Here is a 13,175-nt window from a genome sequence, read left to right on the forward strand (position 1 = left end):
TCTCCTTGTCTCTTTTTATGCCAGTACCATGCTGTTTTTGTTACTATAACTCTACATTATATTTTGAAATTGGGTATTCTGATAACTCCAGCTTTGTTCTTTTTCCTGTGGATTGCTTTGGCTGTTCAGGGTATTTTGTGCCCTCATATGAATTTTAGGGTTATGAAAAATGTTATTGGTATTTTGGTGGGGATCACATTGAATCTGTCTCTTTTGATAATGTAGCCATTTTAACAATATTTATTCTGCCTGTCCATGAATGTGGGAGGTCTTTTCCCTTTCTAATGTCTTCTTCAATTTCTTTCTTCAGTATTCTGTAATGTTTTTTCTTTTGTAGTGGTCTTTTACCTCTTTGGTTAGGTTTACTTCTAGATGTTTTATTTTTTGAAGTTATTGTGAATGGAATTGTTTTCCTAATTTCTGTTTTAATAACGGGTTCATTGGTTCATTCTTGGTATATAGAAAAGCTATTGATTTTTGTGCATTGATTTTTTATCCTGCTTCTTTGCTGAATTTGTTTATCATATCTAGAAGTCTTCTGATGGGGTCTTTTGGGTCTTCTAAGTATAGGATCATATCATCTGCAAATAGGGATAAATTGACTTCTTCCTTTCCTATGTGTATTTCTTTTATTTGTTTCTTTTACCTAATTGCTCTGGCTAAAGTTTCAAGTACCATATCCAATAGAAGTCAGTAGAAGTGATAAGAGTGGACACCCTTGCTTTGTTCCTGATTTTAGAGGAAACGCTTTCTGTCTTTCCCCATGCAGCATAATGTTGGCTTTGGGTTTGTCATGTATAGCTCTTATAATGTTAATTTCCTTCTCTGCCTGGTTTCTTCAGAGCTTTTATCATGAAGGGATGTTGAATTTGGTCTAAGGCTTTTTCTGCATTTATTGAGATGGTAATGCTTTTTTTTTTTTTTTGATTGTGCTTTTTTTTTTCAGTTTAAAAAAAGAAATGTGTCAAATTTAAAACTCAGCCCAGCACATCTATTTAAAGTGCAGAGAAAGCAGACTGAGTTACTTGCAGAATGCATAGCCTTTAGAATCTTCAAAGGCCTCCGCCCCAGAACCTATAACTCGTGTTTTCTAAGGCCCCGACTTGAAGGGCAGGTAGATGCTTAGGATGTCAAGGAAGAGGTCTGATGTTTACTGGATTTATGACAGGAAAACATCTGAAAGGGCAGATGAGAGCAGGGAGAAACCAAGGGAGCCCCAGGGACAGATTCCCAGCCACTGACTCCTTTGCTACCTTTACTGCATAGTAATTGTAACCCCATTCCTTAGTGAAGGGATGCTGTCACAGCCAGGTGTAGGTATGTGGCCATGTATTCGCATATGTATGTTAGTATGTATGTGCATATACTTATGGGTATGTTTGCTTTTAAAGGTTCTAAGGAGCACATGGGTTTTTCAGCCTGAGATAGGGAGGAGGTTAAAGGAGGGAATGGGAATGATTCCTCTCCTGCTTTCCTTCTGTCATTCTGCCACTGCCATTTTCCTGCTACCAGATTCTTCCTCTAAATAGCAGCAAAGTAGGGACTGCTCCTGGATATTCTGGGCTTCTTACATGAGATGGAAGAAAGTTAAATCGCCTCAGGCACTTGTCTCTTTCCTCTTTCACCTCTCATAGATACATTCCCTCCAAAATGAGCCCTTTCTCCCCTCTGCCTCTAGCTACTGCCCCATTGCCCTATTTCCCTTTAAAGTCAGTCTTACTGGGTAGGGTTGGCAATTGTTAAATCATTCCTCTGCTCAAAACCTTCCAGTGACTTGGGACAAAAGCCTAAGTATGTATTTCCCCCTTGATGGTTCCACTCCCACCCTGGCCTCCTTGGAGCTCCATGGACATGTTAGGCGGCCTCCTTTCTCAGGCCTCCGCGCTGGTTGTTCGCTCTGCTTACTGTGTTCTTCCCCCAGGTATTGCATGGCTCAGGCCCTCACTTCCTTCAGGTCTCTGACCAAATTTTGCCTCATTAGAGATCCTCTCCAGTCATCTCATACAACAGCCTGTCCCTGCCCGGAGGACTCCATGTCCTTTTCTCCACTTTTTTCTTGTCTGTGGCTCTCATCACTGCCTGACATGTTATGCATCTAATGCTCATTCCTCATTGTCTAGGGGGCGGGGGTGGAGGAGGAGTTAGGGAGTGGTTTCTCAGGGAGACACAGAGATGGCCTTGGCCTTGGCCTGCCCACCTGTCTTATCCCATTGTGTCATCAGGTTTTCATTATCTTGACCAAAATACCTGACAAAAAATCTTAGGGGGGAGGAAAGACTGATTTTGGCTCATAGTCTCGGGTGTTTCTCAGGGCCAGCTCACTCCATTGCTTTGGGCCTGAGAGGAGGCAGAACATCATGACAGAAGGGTGTGGTGGAGGAAAGCTGCTCAGCTCTTGGCAGCTGGTGGGGACAGGGAGTGGGGAATTACAGGCTAGGGACAAGATACAGTCCCCAAGGGTATAGCCCCAGTGACCTACTTCCTATAGTTTCCACATCCCCCCAAGTAGTCCATTCAAATTATTAATCCATCTAAGGGATTAATCCACTGATGACATTGGAGTCTTCATGAACCCATCACTTCCTGAAAGCCCTGCCTCTGAACATTGCTGCACGGGGGACCAAGTTGTCAACACATGAGGTCTATGGGGACATTCCAGATCCAAACCACAACAGCTACCCAGCACATGCGTGGTGGTTGTACCCCAACACTGATGGGATTATGCTATTGAGAAACTCCTGCCTCATGGCTCCCAACCTTCTGCAGGTGAGTGTTTACTAATCTTGGACCAGGGGAGGGTGTGGAAGAGTCAGCAAGCTCTCAAGCAAACTAGCAGCACCAGCAGGTCCCTCTTCCCCCTTGCATCACTGAGCAAACAGAGCCACCGCAGTGGGGGTGATGAGTGGCAGAGGATGCAGCCTCTGCTATAGTCCCCCACCCCTACTGCCACTGCCTGACTCCAGGAACCCCCCCATGTCTCCTTGGCTAAGAGCTGGCTATGCCCAGGTGGCCTTGCTGGCTTCTGTTGCTTCTACTGCTCAAAGGCCCTTTGCTGGCCCCATACTCTCCTGGTCCAGCATCATTTACACTGCCAAGCCTGCACTCATCCAGGGCTCAGAGGGAACCCTTCCCCTCTCTGGACTCTCACACTGGCAACTTGCTTATTTATGGCATCTTCCCTTCCTAGGCATAGAGCCTCTGTCCTGCAGCCTGCCCAGCCTGGCGCCAGCCACATCTATGTGCGCTGATAGCACTAAGCTGATGGCTAGTATGTTGGGTTCAGGATGGAAGCACAAATCAGGCAGGGTGGGGGGTCAGTCATCAGCCTAGTATGAGGGAGCTCCCTGCTTTAGGGGATGAGAAACCAAGAGCTTTCAGGTGAGATTCAAGCCACAAGGGCAGCTGAGTCCGATCCTTCCACATCACAAAGGTCCACTTAGCACAGCTGCTTCACCTCCCCATGCAAAGGGCTGCCTCGCCCATGTGTGTGGCCCTCTCCATCCCTCCCTCAGCCTGCTGGGCACCAGCATTCCAGAACTCTTGTGGTTAATGAGGGAAAGAGAAGGGAAGGAGGGAGCTCTTGCCTGCCTCTCCAGAGGGGAGGGAAAGTGAGGGGGAGGTGGAAGGGCTGCCTTGCCTAGATGGCTGTGCCTCCCTCAAGCTGAGAGCACTGGGGTGCTTACAAGAATGCAGGGAGTGAGCCCTGGTGACAGCTGGGGGAAATTATTCACACTGTCAGGAGCGCGGCTTATACCATGAATTGGTTCCAATTCTTTATTTTTAAATCTCCCAGCTGGCTAAAGACTTAGAAGGAAAGATGTGCCAATCATTTGCATCTTATCCCAGATGGGCTGTCACTAAGGGTCCAGGGAAGTCTAATGGGGCTGGGCTGGTGGTCAGGAAAAATGCAAGCACCCTTGGCAGTTACCTGGGGCTTGCTGAGTTGCATCCTGACAGCTCCTGGGAAGCTGAGGGCTGGAAGGCGGTGTGTCTGGCTCTCTTCCACAGCAGTGGGGAGCTGACCACTGGCTCAGTGGCTACACTTCTACCTGGTGAAAGAACATACAACTGCCATGCCTTGAGTCTGGGGGTGGCACTGGGATGACTTCCTTGGTTTGGGAGAGGGGTCCCTGCATGCCCTTTCACTCCTGCTGCACAGCCTTCTCCAGAAGGCAAACATGCCTTTATGGCCAGTTCTCCAGGGCGGACACCTGGAGGGGCACAGGTCCTTCTTTTGTGGACAAAGGAACAAAACCCAAGATTCCTTGCTGGAGGGGACTCTTAATTTTAGATAGATGTTTAGCATTCGAACCCCCTTCCTGTATCTGGGGTATCTCCATGTTGTGAAACTGAGTCCCCACCCCTCTCCACTATAGAAGGCAGAACTTTTGGATAATGGCTTTTCTAACCTCCTGCTCAGCTAACAGCATCCCCTTAGCTGATGCAGCACACTGCCTGAGACCTTGCACAGCAGCTAGTGGCTGTTTGCAATGCATTCTGGTGACAGGAGGTTGCCTCTATATTCTGTTTCCAAAAGAGCAGAAGAGATGGCAGTGTCCAGCATCTGGGGTATCTGGGGTTTAAGCCTCAGTGTGTGAGGCTGGGAGTAGTGGGAAGTGATAGAGGGTTCTGGTCCTGGCTCGGGAGCTTTAAATCTGGTGACATGTGACTTATCCAATCTTTAAGAAACATTTTTCCTTAACCCAGCCAGAGTTGTTTTGTTATTTGCAAGTAAGAATTCAGACCCAATGACAAAGACTGAGAGATTACAGCCAGTTACTGGGATTTCTCCTTGGCACATCCCTCCTGGGTTTGTGTCTGAAAAGGTCTCTCAAAAAGGCAAGTGCAAAAGCACAACGATTCCTCATGCCTGATGTGCAGGTACAGCTAGAGGTGGAAGGCTTTGGTAGCTACCAGCTGAGAAATGGGCCCAAACTGCATAGGATTTAGGATTGAGAGGTGAATGTGTCAATGGACTAGGGTGAGGAATGCTTATCTCAGCAGCCTAGTGAATGTCCTTTTTCAGAGGCCTTCAAAAATGAACAGGGTATTTTTTTTCATCTGCCACCTTGCCAGTCCACACTTCTCCATGCCTAGGGATGTAGCAAATGCTTTCGGGATTCATTCATTTTTTTCAGAATAGTTTACATATTGCACTAAGGCAGGGGGACAAATCACATGACTTCAGAGTTCATTGGTTCCAATTATTACAGCCCTTCTAAGAAAGCATTTTTGCCAAAATTGCACATTTAAACACACACACACACACACACACACACACACACACACACCCACATACAGAATGTTCCTCTTTTTCAAGCCATTGAACACACATTAGATTGGAGAATAGTCTTTCTCACAGTTTCTGGTACTCTCATTCTTCAAAGAATTCTCTTGGTAACTCAAAGGCCATGGATTTTTTCCTAAGTAGCTTTAAAAAAATATTTATTTATTTTTAGTTGTAGATGGACACAATACCTTAATTTTATTTATTTTTTATTTTATATAGTGCCAGGGATGGAACCCAGTGCCTCACGCATGCTAGGCAAGCACTCTACTACTGAGCCACAACCCCAGCCCCTCCTAAGTGGCTTTTTGAGGAAGAAAAGGGGGACTGGGCTCTAAGAGAATGACGGGGCTGCTGTCTTTTCACTTCACAGGCAGATCTTTCCGTGGCCAAGTCTGGGAGAACAGAAGGCATTCTGGGAACACGATGCTCTCACATCCTGCAAAATGCAGAGTTGTACAGAGCAGATGGCAGGGACTTCAAAAGCATAAGAGTCACCTTGAAAGATAATGGTGTAAAGGGAAGGATAGATGGGAGACTTTTGTACCCTTTGACAAGGAAGCAGAAAAGACAAAAGCTATTTGCTAAACTTATGTGTGAGTCAACAGAACTGAAATGATTCTGCTGTAATTTACTTCAAGGGAGGCCAAGCCTCCTGTCATCTTGTCCAGAAATAAATGGCATCAATCAACTGACAAACTGTTTCTCTTGCCTCCTGATTTTTTTTTTTTTTTAACACAGGGAGCATTTGCATCCTCTTTATCCAGGCAGCTGAGGCCTAACAATTCTCCTTCCTGTCACCATGCCTTAGAAGAGAGGCAGATCCTCTGACCTGACAGATTTCCACCCCATGAAACACTGGGCATGACAAACAGAGCTTCCTATCCTCAGTTGGCCAGCCTGGGGTTGCCAATAGAGCATATCTGGTCACTCCAACAGCCAAAGACAGGTGAGTTCAGCATGCTTAGTCCTGTGTCAGTTCTTAGGCCTCTTGACTTTTTTGCAGATGCGCAAAGTGAGGTGCAACATTAACTTACTTGTCCAAGATCACAGAATAAGTGCAGGAATACTAAACTCATCTCAGATGAGAGCACCCAGTGGGGCAGCCAGTGGCTTTTCAACTTATGTTAGTTCTTTACTTCACAAGCTTGTCCTTTGAAACAGAACACTGTAACCCAACAGCCTCAGTAAAGGTCAAAGTTGTCAGGTCAGCACTGAGGGGAGAGATAGGAAAAGCTCCCCTCCCACAGCCTCAGGGTAGGGGAGGAGCCAGTGCAGACCTAAGGCTCTGGGGGCCACTCTGCAGTGGGGAAACCAAGTCCCCCCAGGCAAGGTTGGTGTCAGCTGCAGGACTTGTACCATACCATCGCCCATCCCCCACCCCCCTCAAACATCTGCTCTGCTCCTCGGTGTAGCCTCAGCTGCTCACTAAAGGGATCAAGCCTCAGAAGCCTATTCTCCTTCTTTGAAGCTGACAGCTTGATGCCTGTGGAAATGCAGCCCTATTTCAGGGCTTCATTTAAAGAGGTTTCAAAGAGTGACTCGAAGAAGTGGTTAAGTCATTTATTATGGCTCCCCTCCAGGCCCACAGCTCGCTGGGGCCCAAACATAGCAGCTGTGGCTTTGCAGGTCATTGGCAGGCAGGTGATTATTCTGAATTGGCACCTGGCTAGTTTGGCGTGTTCTAGCTCTTCCTAGAGCTTCTTCCAAGCAACAACAGGCACTTTCGTGCCTCGTACCTTTCTTTCTTTTTTTTGTGGTACTGGGGATTGAACCCAGGGCCTTGTGCACGCGAGGCAAGCACTCTACCAACTGAGCTCTATCCGAAGCCCATCCTACTTTTCTTATAGCATGTGTTTGAAAATGATCCACCAAGGAGTCAGGCAATTACATTACCCTCTGACTCATGCTGATGTTGGGCATGTCTTAAAGCCCCCCCCCCCCCAAAAAAAAAGCCTATGAAAAATATAGGAAACCAGGGAGGTTGTGTCCTGTGGATTTCAGGCAAATGGCAGCGAACAGGCTGGTTAAGGCTTTTTTCCTTCCAGTCCTGTTGCCACCTTGGCACCCTCATCCTTCTCCAAGGGGAGAGTGAATGGGAAGGTGTAGGGGTTGTGCAGGAGCCTGGGGGAGAGGGCGTGGAGCCAGGCCTGTGTATGGGCTGCTGCAGGCCAGCTGCCCACATAGTCTCTGGGATCTGTGCCTGTGCAAGGAATGTGTAAATCCGTGGCAGGAACTGACAGACTCCTCCGGGGCTTGTTCTTTATGTAACTACTCTTAGCCCAGCAGGGAGAGTATTGTGATTTGGAAGAAATGGAACCAAAGGCAGTAAAGTCCCTGGTGAGTGGCATCTGCACACCACCAAGCCCTGATGAGCACAGGGAGGCTGCTCTTGTCACCATGGCCTCTCCCAGGAGCAACTAAAACACCTGGTTTGGCCTAAAGAAAGACTCTGCCAGGGGGCAGTCACGTACCTTTCCTCTGCTTTAAGAATAACTATCAGTACTGCATCTTGACTCTGAGGGGTGCTAGGCAGAGCTGTGGCCCCTTAAAGCAGCTACAGCATCATCCTCTCTTCTCCCCCCTCCACAGACACTTCAAGGAACGAGAGACAGATCCAGTAGTCTCATTTCCATTTCAGAGGCAGCATCATCATGAATCTAACCCATCACTGTCACCCAAACAGAGGGCACCCCTTGGCCACCAGATGACCTGTCTTTCAAGGTGTATTATTTATGGAAATTGTTCTCTCTAATGTTTATCCCCCCCAGGGGAAGACACTGCCTGGAGAGAAACTCCATTCACAAGGACACCTGGCAAAAGATTTGCCAGACCCTGTCACAACCCATCTTTCTCTACAACCATTATCTCCAACCACACCCGAGAGTGAGGATGTAAATGCTTTTATGAAAAGAGTTCAAATTCCCAGCCTGGCTCTATTTTTAAGAGGGAAGCAATGTTTCTGTGGGAACACACAATTAATTTCCATGGCATCTAGTGACTCATTCATCATGTGATGGTTCCTCTTGAGCCTGGGAGGGAAGAGACAGGGGACTCCCTACCTGCTCCAGCTCCAAAACAACAATTTGTTTGGCTATTATAAAAAATTCAGAGTCTCACCTTTTTTTCCCCCTAGATTCTGGAAGATGTGGGAGTTTTCATAAGGTAGGAGACACCCCCAATTCATGGGCAGCCAGGATAAAATTCTTGAAGATGTGAGCCAAAATTAACTGGGAGCAATTGTATAAATCTTGGCAACAGAGAATTGTTACATGAAGTCAGCCATGCTAACAGAGCAGCTAAGAAGAAAGCAGGGTACAAGATAGTGAAAATTCTACAGAAAGATAGAATTGTTCTATTTGGTAAACAGTTTGGACCCCAGACAGACTGCATCCTGTTAAGATGTTCCCCTGTCAAGGTCTGCTTGTCTAGCTATTGCTGCTGGAAGGATCTTTCTGTCTTTAAGATGTGTCACTAGCTCATCGAACCTATTTCTGTAACTCTCTGAGAGCCAATTTAAGCTGGCTTCTCAGTTCGCTCTGCACTCAAAAGAGACCAATTTCTAATTCCTTCTTAGAGTCCATGAGACCAGATGCTGTGACAAATGTTCCAGCAAAATGAACCTAGAAAATGATCCCAGGGTGCTCCTTGGGGGAGCACAGGATTCATCAGTTCTATCTGTGGTTTAAACATACATTGGTTTCAGTGCTGCCATCTCCTCCCAGTGAATGTTTCTGATGGGACATGCTTTTGTGACAGCATAGGGGATCTTGGGGGACAGAAGAAAATTCCCAATGAGGCTAGGAGGCAAGTGACAGATTCAGAGGTGATCATGTTTATAGTTGTAGTCTTACTGCATCTGGCAGCCTGAACTGGGCAGCAGTTCCTGCAAGTGAGAAGCCACTGCTTTTGTTAGGTAGGTCATTGTCCCATAAGCCCCACTTGGAGCGCTGTCATAAAAGAAGTGGCAAATTCCTGTGGCTTGGTCTTTCTCCAGGGTATCAGTGGCTCCAATTGATACCTGCAGCAGGAACAGGCAGAGGGAATGTGAGCAGAGTCCACCTCCTCCCCCACCCCACAAGATTCTTCTGCATGTTGGAGGCGGCCAGTGTGGGTGAGGGGTGGTTGCTAGAGGTCCAAGTCCAGGCTTCACTAAAGAAAGCCTGTGCCTCCCAGCAGGTAGGGCCTTCTGCCTCTGCTCTGGGCTGGACTATGTTCTCACAGACCCTAGTTTGCAGCTCTGCACTGACTATGAGAGGGCAGCTTCTTTGCCTAACCTGATTTTGTATACAGGATAAGTGGTTTGCCCAGAGCCACATATGTAGCAAGTGGTGGTGTTTAGACTAAAAGCTACAGACACAGGCCTGTTCAAAGGTTGATTTCCCAAGTGGCCACTGTGCCATTTCCTAACCAAGTGGCCATTTTTTCACCATCTGATGACATTTTCTTTGGCGCATACTCCTTCCTATTGGATATAGAACCTCCAGCTTCAACAGGCAAAATGCTGGCCAACCTGACTATTCGGCTTCAGCTGTGGGGTGAGCAGATGGTCTGGGCACACCTACCTGGTCCTGCAGGAACAGCTGATTGGCCATCTGCACAATCTGATCTACATGGATGATGCCCCCAATGCTGTCCATCTCTGTGTCTGACAGCAGTGTCAGCACCATGATGGTTTCCACCAGCAGCTGCCGGTACTCGGGCTGGGGCACGCGGTTCAGCACTGACTCCACATGGACAGCAAACTTGATTTCATGTGGAGTCATCTGTCAAAGGGACAGGCAGGTGGCCAGCAATGAGATGGGACAGAAATAGCCCAGTAACCAACACTTCCCTCAGCACCACTGGGACGCAGCTCAAATGCCACCTCCCTTCTGGCCACTGTCTTGATTCTGCAGTGGGAACCTTCTGGAGTAGGAGGCTGAGCACTCTGCTCCAAGAGCCAGTTGGCCTTGTCCTAGACTCCTCTATCTACACACTGGACTGTGACTGGCAGGGCATAGGGACTATTTCTTATTTTTCTTCTCATCATTCCCTGCTTGGGTAGGGTCAAACTAAAACACCCATTTTTAAAATAATGCATGGGGTGGGACAGGGATAAACCTTCTTGCAGCTCAAGAAAAGAGGCCCATGGAGGCCGCATGTAGGTCTAGTATGTGTGAGAGGAAACTTGGCTGGGGTATTCAGGGGTCCTGGGGAAAATATGGAGCTTGATAGTCTAGAAATGCTGTTTCTGAACGAGACAAAAGGTGACAGGAAAGAAGCTGCACAATTTGAGGGTGAAGTGGCTGAAAAGATCAGACCTACAAATAGCCCGACTACTCAGAACAAGCTTGAGACGCGTGTGAGCGTTCAGAACCCATAAAAGAAACCCACGGAGGTCTGGGTTCTCCTCCTCATACCTCTTGGGTCGTTGAGGATGGGAGGACATAACCATCAATGGAGAGACCGTGGCACTGGAGGAAGAACACAGACATTTCAGTCAGATTCTAGAACATGGTAAAAGTGCTTGAGTGTTCACACACGCACTTGCTTGCACAGCTCTCCCTGCCCTGGAAATCTGCACGAGGGCTGGAACACGCCAGACTGTCAGTTATTTTTAGAGCGCTGTTCTCACTGCCCACAGGCTGTGTTTTCGATGGAACAATTCTAGGGAAACCAGCAGGCATCTTTCAGATCCTGCACGAATAATGCCCTTGGGAGCTGTGGCATCCTCCTCCCTGGAGGCTCCATAAAACTGGGCCCTGGTGCCTGCCAGGCCCCCTTTGGTGCCATAATGAAGGGAGATTTTCATGGCTCCTACTGGTGAAGTGATGCTTCTGTGCCTTTACAGGCGTCTATTTTCGAGATTTCTATAAAAAGCACCAATCACAAAAGACTCGAGCACATGCACAGACATGCACATGCACACCGTATATATAAATATCAAGCAGGCTCAATACAAAATGCTGCTCTTTCATAATAAAAGCATCTTGGTTTTGTGCCAGTGGAAGTCCGGACGGAAACATGATGCCCCAGGAAGAGTGGGGAGATTTTCTAGGAATAGTTTTTCCTAGTCTAATGGCCATTTTCTAACTGCTAGTGTGCCGGCTATGCCGGCAGCAGCCACCCTGCCTTCACCCCTTCCTGAGGACTCCTGAAGAGGCAGGGGATGGCGCACGAGGGGCATCCACAACTCTGAGGGCTCCCCTTAGTGGGTATCAGAGTCCAGCTGTTTATGGACAGGGTCCGCTCTGAACTCCTCTTACCCAGCTTTGCGCCTGCCCTGAGGAAGACCTCAGACCCATAAAGCACAGAGGCCAAAGCTCCACAACTGGCCAAAGGCATTTGCTACAGAAAGAATGCAGACCAAATGGTGCTGTGACTTTGCAAAGGGGGCTAGAGTATGTTCAGCTTGGGATTACTGCATTTTTCACTCCTCTCCTACTGTGAAATGAGCTAGAAAGAAATCATTCCGGGGAAAAAAAATTTGTCTTGGTTTGGATCAACGCTTTATAACTGAGGCATACCATCTCTCTGTGGGAGAGGCAGGACAAGCTCTGGTGGGGCATGGGGAGCTGCATGAATGTCCTGAGGTCCATGTGGGAGGAGATGGAATGCAGAGAACAAAGGGGCCCATCTGCCCCCTTTGGCCATGCTGCCCCCTCCTTGGCAACAGGCATTCATACAGGCTTCCCGTGTTCAGGTGTGCAGTACCGTCTGGCTGTGTCACCTCTCCTTGGTTTCCAGCCACAACCTCCAATGACTCTTTAACAGATGGGAAACACAACCCTTTGGGATAGCCATAACAGCAGTGGGAAGCTGGCTAAGGAGGTGGGACTTGGGGGTCCCGGTCCTCCAGGGAAGGAAGCAGGAGCAGCCCGGGATGGGTGTGTGTGTTGGGAAGATTGTGCCTTCAGAGCACACAGGACTGCGTGCCACACTGGAAGCTCCTGAACACCCTCAGGACCTAACACAGTGTCCAGCAGACACCAACTAATAGATAGAGGCCAGGGATGCTGCTACACACCCCCACAGTGCATGGGACAGTTCCCAACAGCAAAAAATAACTTGGGACAGATGACACAGTGCCAAGGTGGAGAAACCCTGCTCTAGACTATGAGCTGCTCAAGGTCAGAGGCTGTGTGTTTGCTTGTTCTGCAGCCATCTGTTACCTGATACCTGGCAGTGCCACTGTGTCCCATAGAGGCAATAGAGGGCTGGCTCATTCCCTGGGAACACTTCTCTCAGTACCAGTGCATGCAGAGTATGGCCCAGTGCCCAGCTCACCTTTTGAAGGATCTTCCACACCTTCTGGTAGAATCCCACCGGGACCCTGTTGATGGCCCCATCTAGCCTTCTTCTGCGTAGCCACTGGCCCTGCCGCTCCCCCCAGCCAATGTGATATCCTCCTGAGTCTGATGATGATGTGCCTGTGGGTGAGGATGGGGTGCTGGACCTCTGTAACACAGAAAGCAAGTAGTCTTCAGAAGTCTTGAGGGATGCCCAGCAGGTGCCCCAGGGAAAAGCTCACTTCCATGAAGGCTGGCTTAGTGAACTAATCAAAATCACTATATGCCACTCACCCAGGGAGGAACAGGGTTCCTTGTCCATTTTGCTCTTTGATGTTGGATTATTCTTTTGCTCTCCAGGTTGGTTACTTGATTCCTCCCAGCCTCCAAGAGGTAGTAGAACACCCAGAGGACCCAAACTCATAGGGCATTGGCTAAGCAGGGATGGTGTGAGTTCTGGGATCAGGCCACTGCGGTGCCAACCCCAACTCAGTAACAGCTAGCTGCAGCACAGACCCAGGTGAGGCTTCCCTGGCCCTACACTAGTACCGACTGCCACCCTGGTTGCATCTGTACAACAGGGAGCTGCCTGTGGGCATTTGTTGAGTGAAGACACG

At 48.3% G+C, this 13,175-nt stretch overlaps 1 protein-coding gene across 2 annotated transcripts in view; it reads right to left on the bottom strand.

Moving 5' to 3' along the window:
- Positions 1-9,094: 9,094 nt before the first annotated feature.
- Phka2 (phosphorylase kinase regulatory subunit alpha 2) overlaps positions 9,095-13,175 on the bottom strand; it is a 71,630-nt gene continuing 67,549 nt past the window's right edge. For both annotated transcript variants that reach the window (XM_071606001.1, XM_071606000.1), the window contains 4 exons: positions 12,557-12,727; positions 10,690-10,743; positions 9,853-10,053; positions 9,095-9,308 (listed from right to left, as the gene is read on the bottom strand). In XM_071606001.1, the coding sequence (XP_071462102.1) occupies positions 9,138-9,308; positions 9,853-10,053; positions 10,690-10,743; positions 12,557-12,727 (597 nt within the window). In that variant the 3' untranslated portion in view covers positions 9,095-9,137. The remainder of the gene's footprint in view (positions 9,309-9,852; positions 10,054-10,689; positions 10,744-12,556; positions 12,728-13,175) is intronic.

The sequence above is a fragment of the Marmota flaviventris genome, chromosome X (genome assembly GCF_047511675.1).
Source record: "Marmota flaviventris isolate mMarFla1 chromosome X, mMarFla1.hap1, whole genome shotgun sequence".
Taxonomy (NCBI): Eukaryota; Metazoa; Chordata; class Mammalia; order Rodentia; family Sciuridae; genus Marmota; species Marmota flaviventris.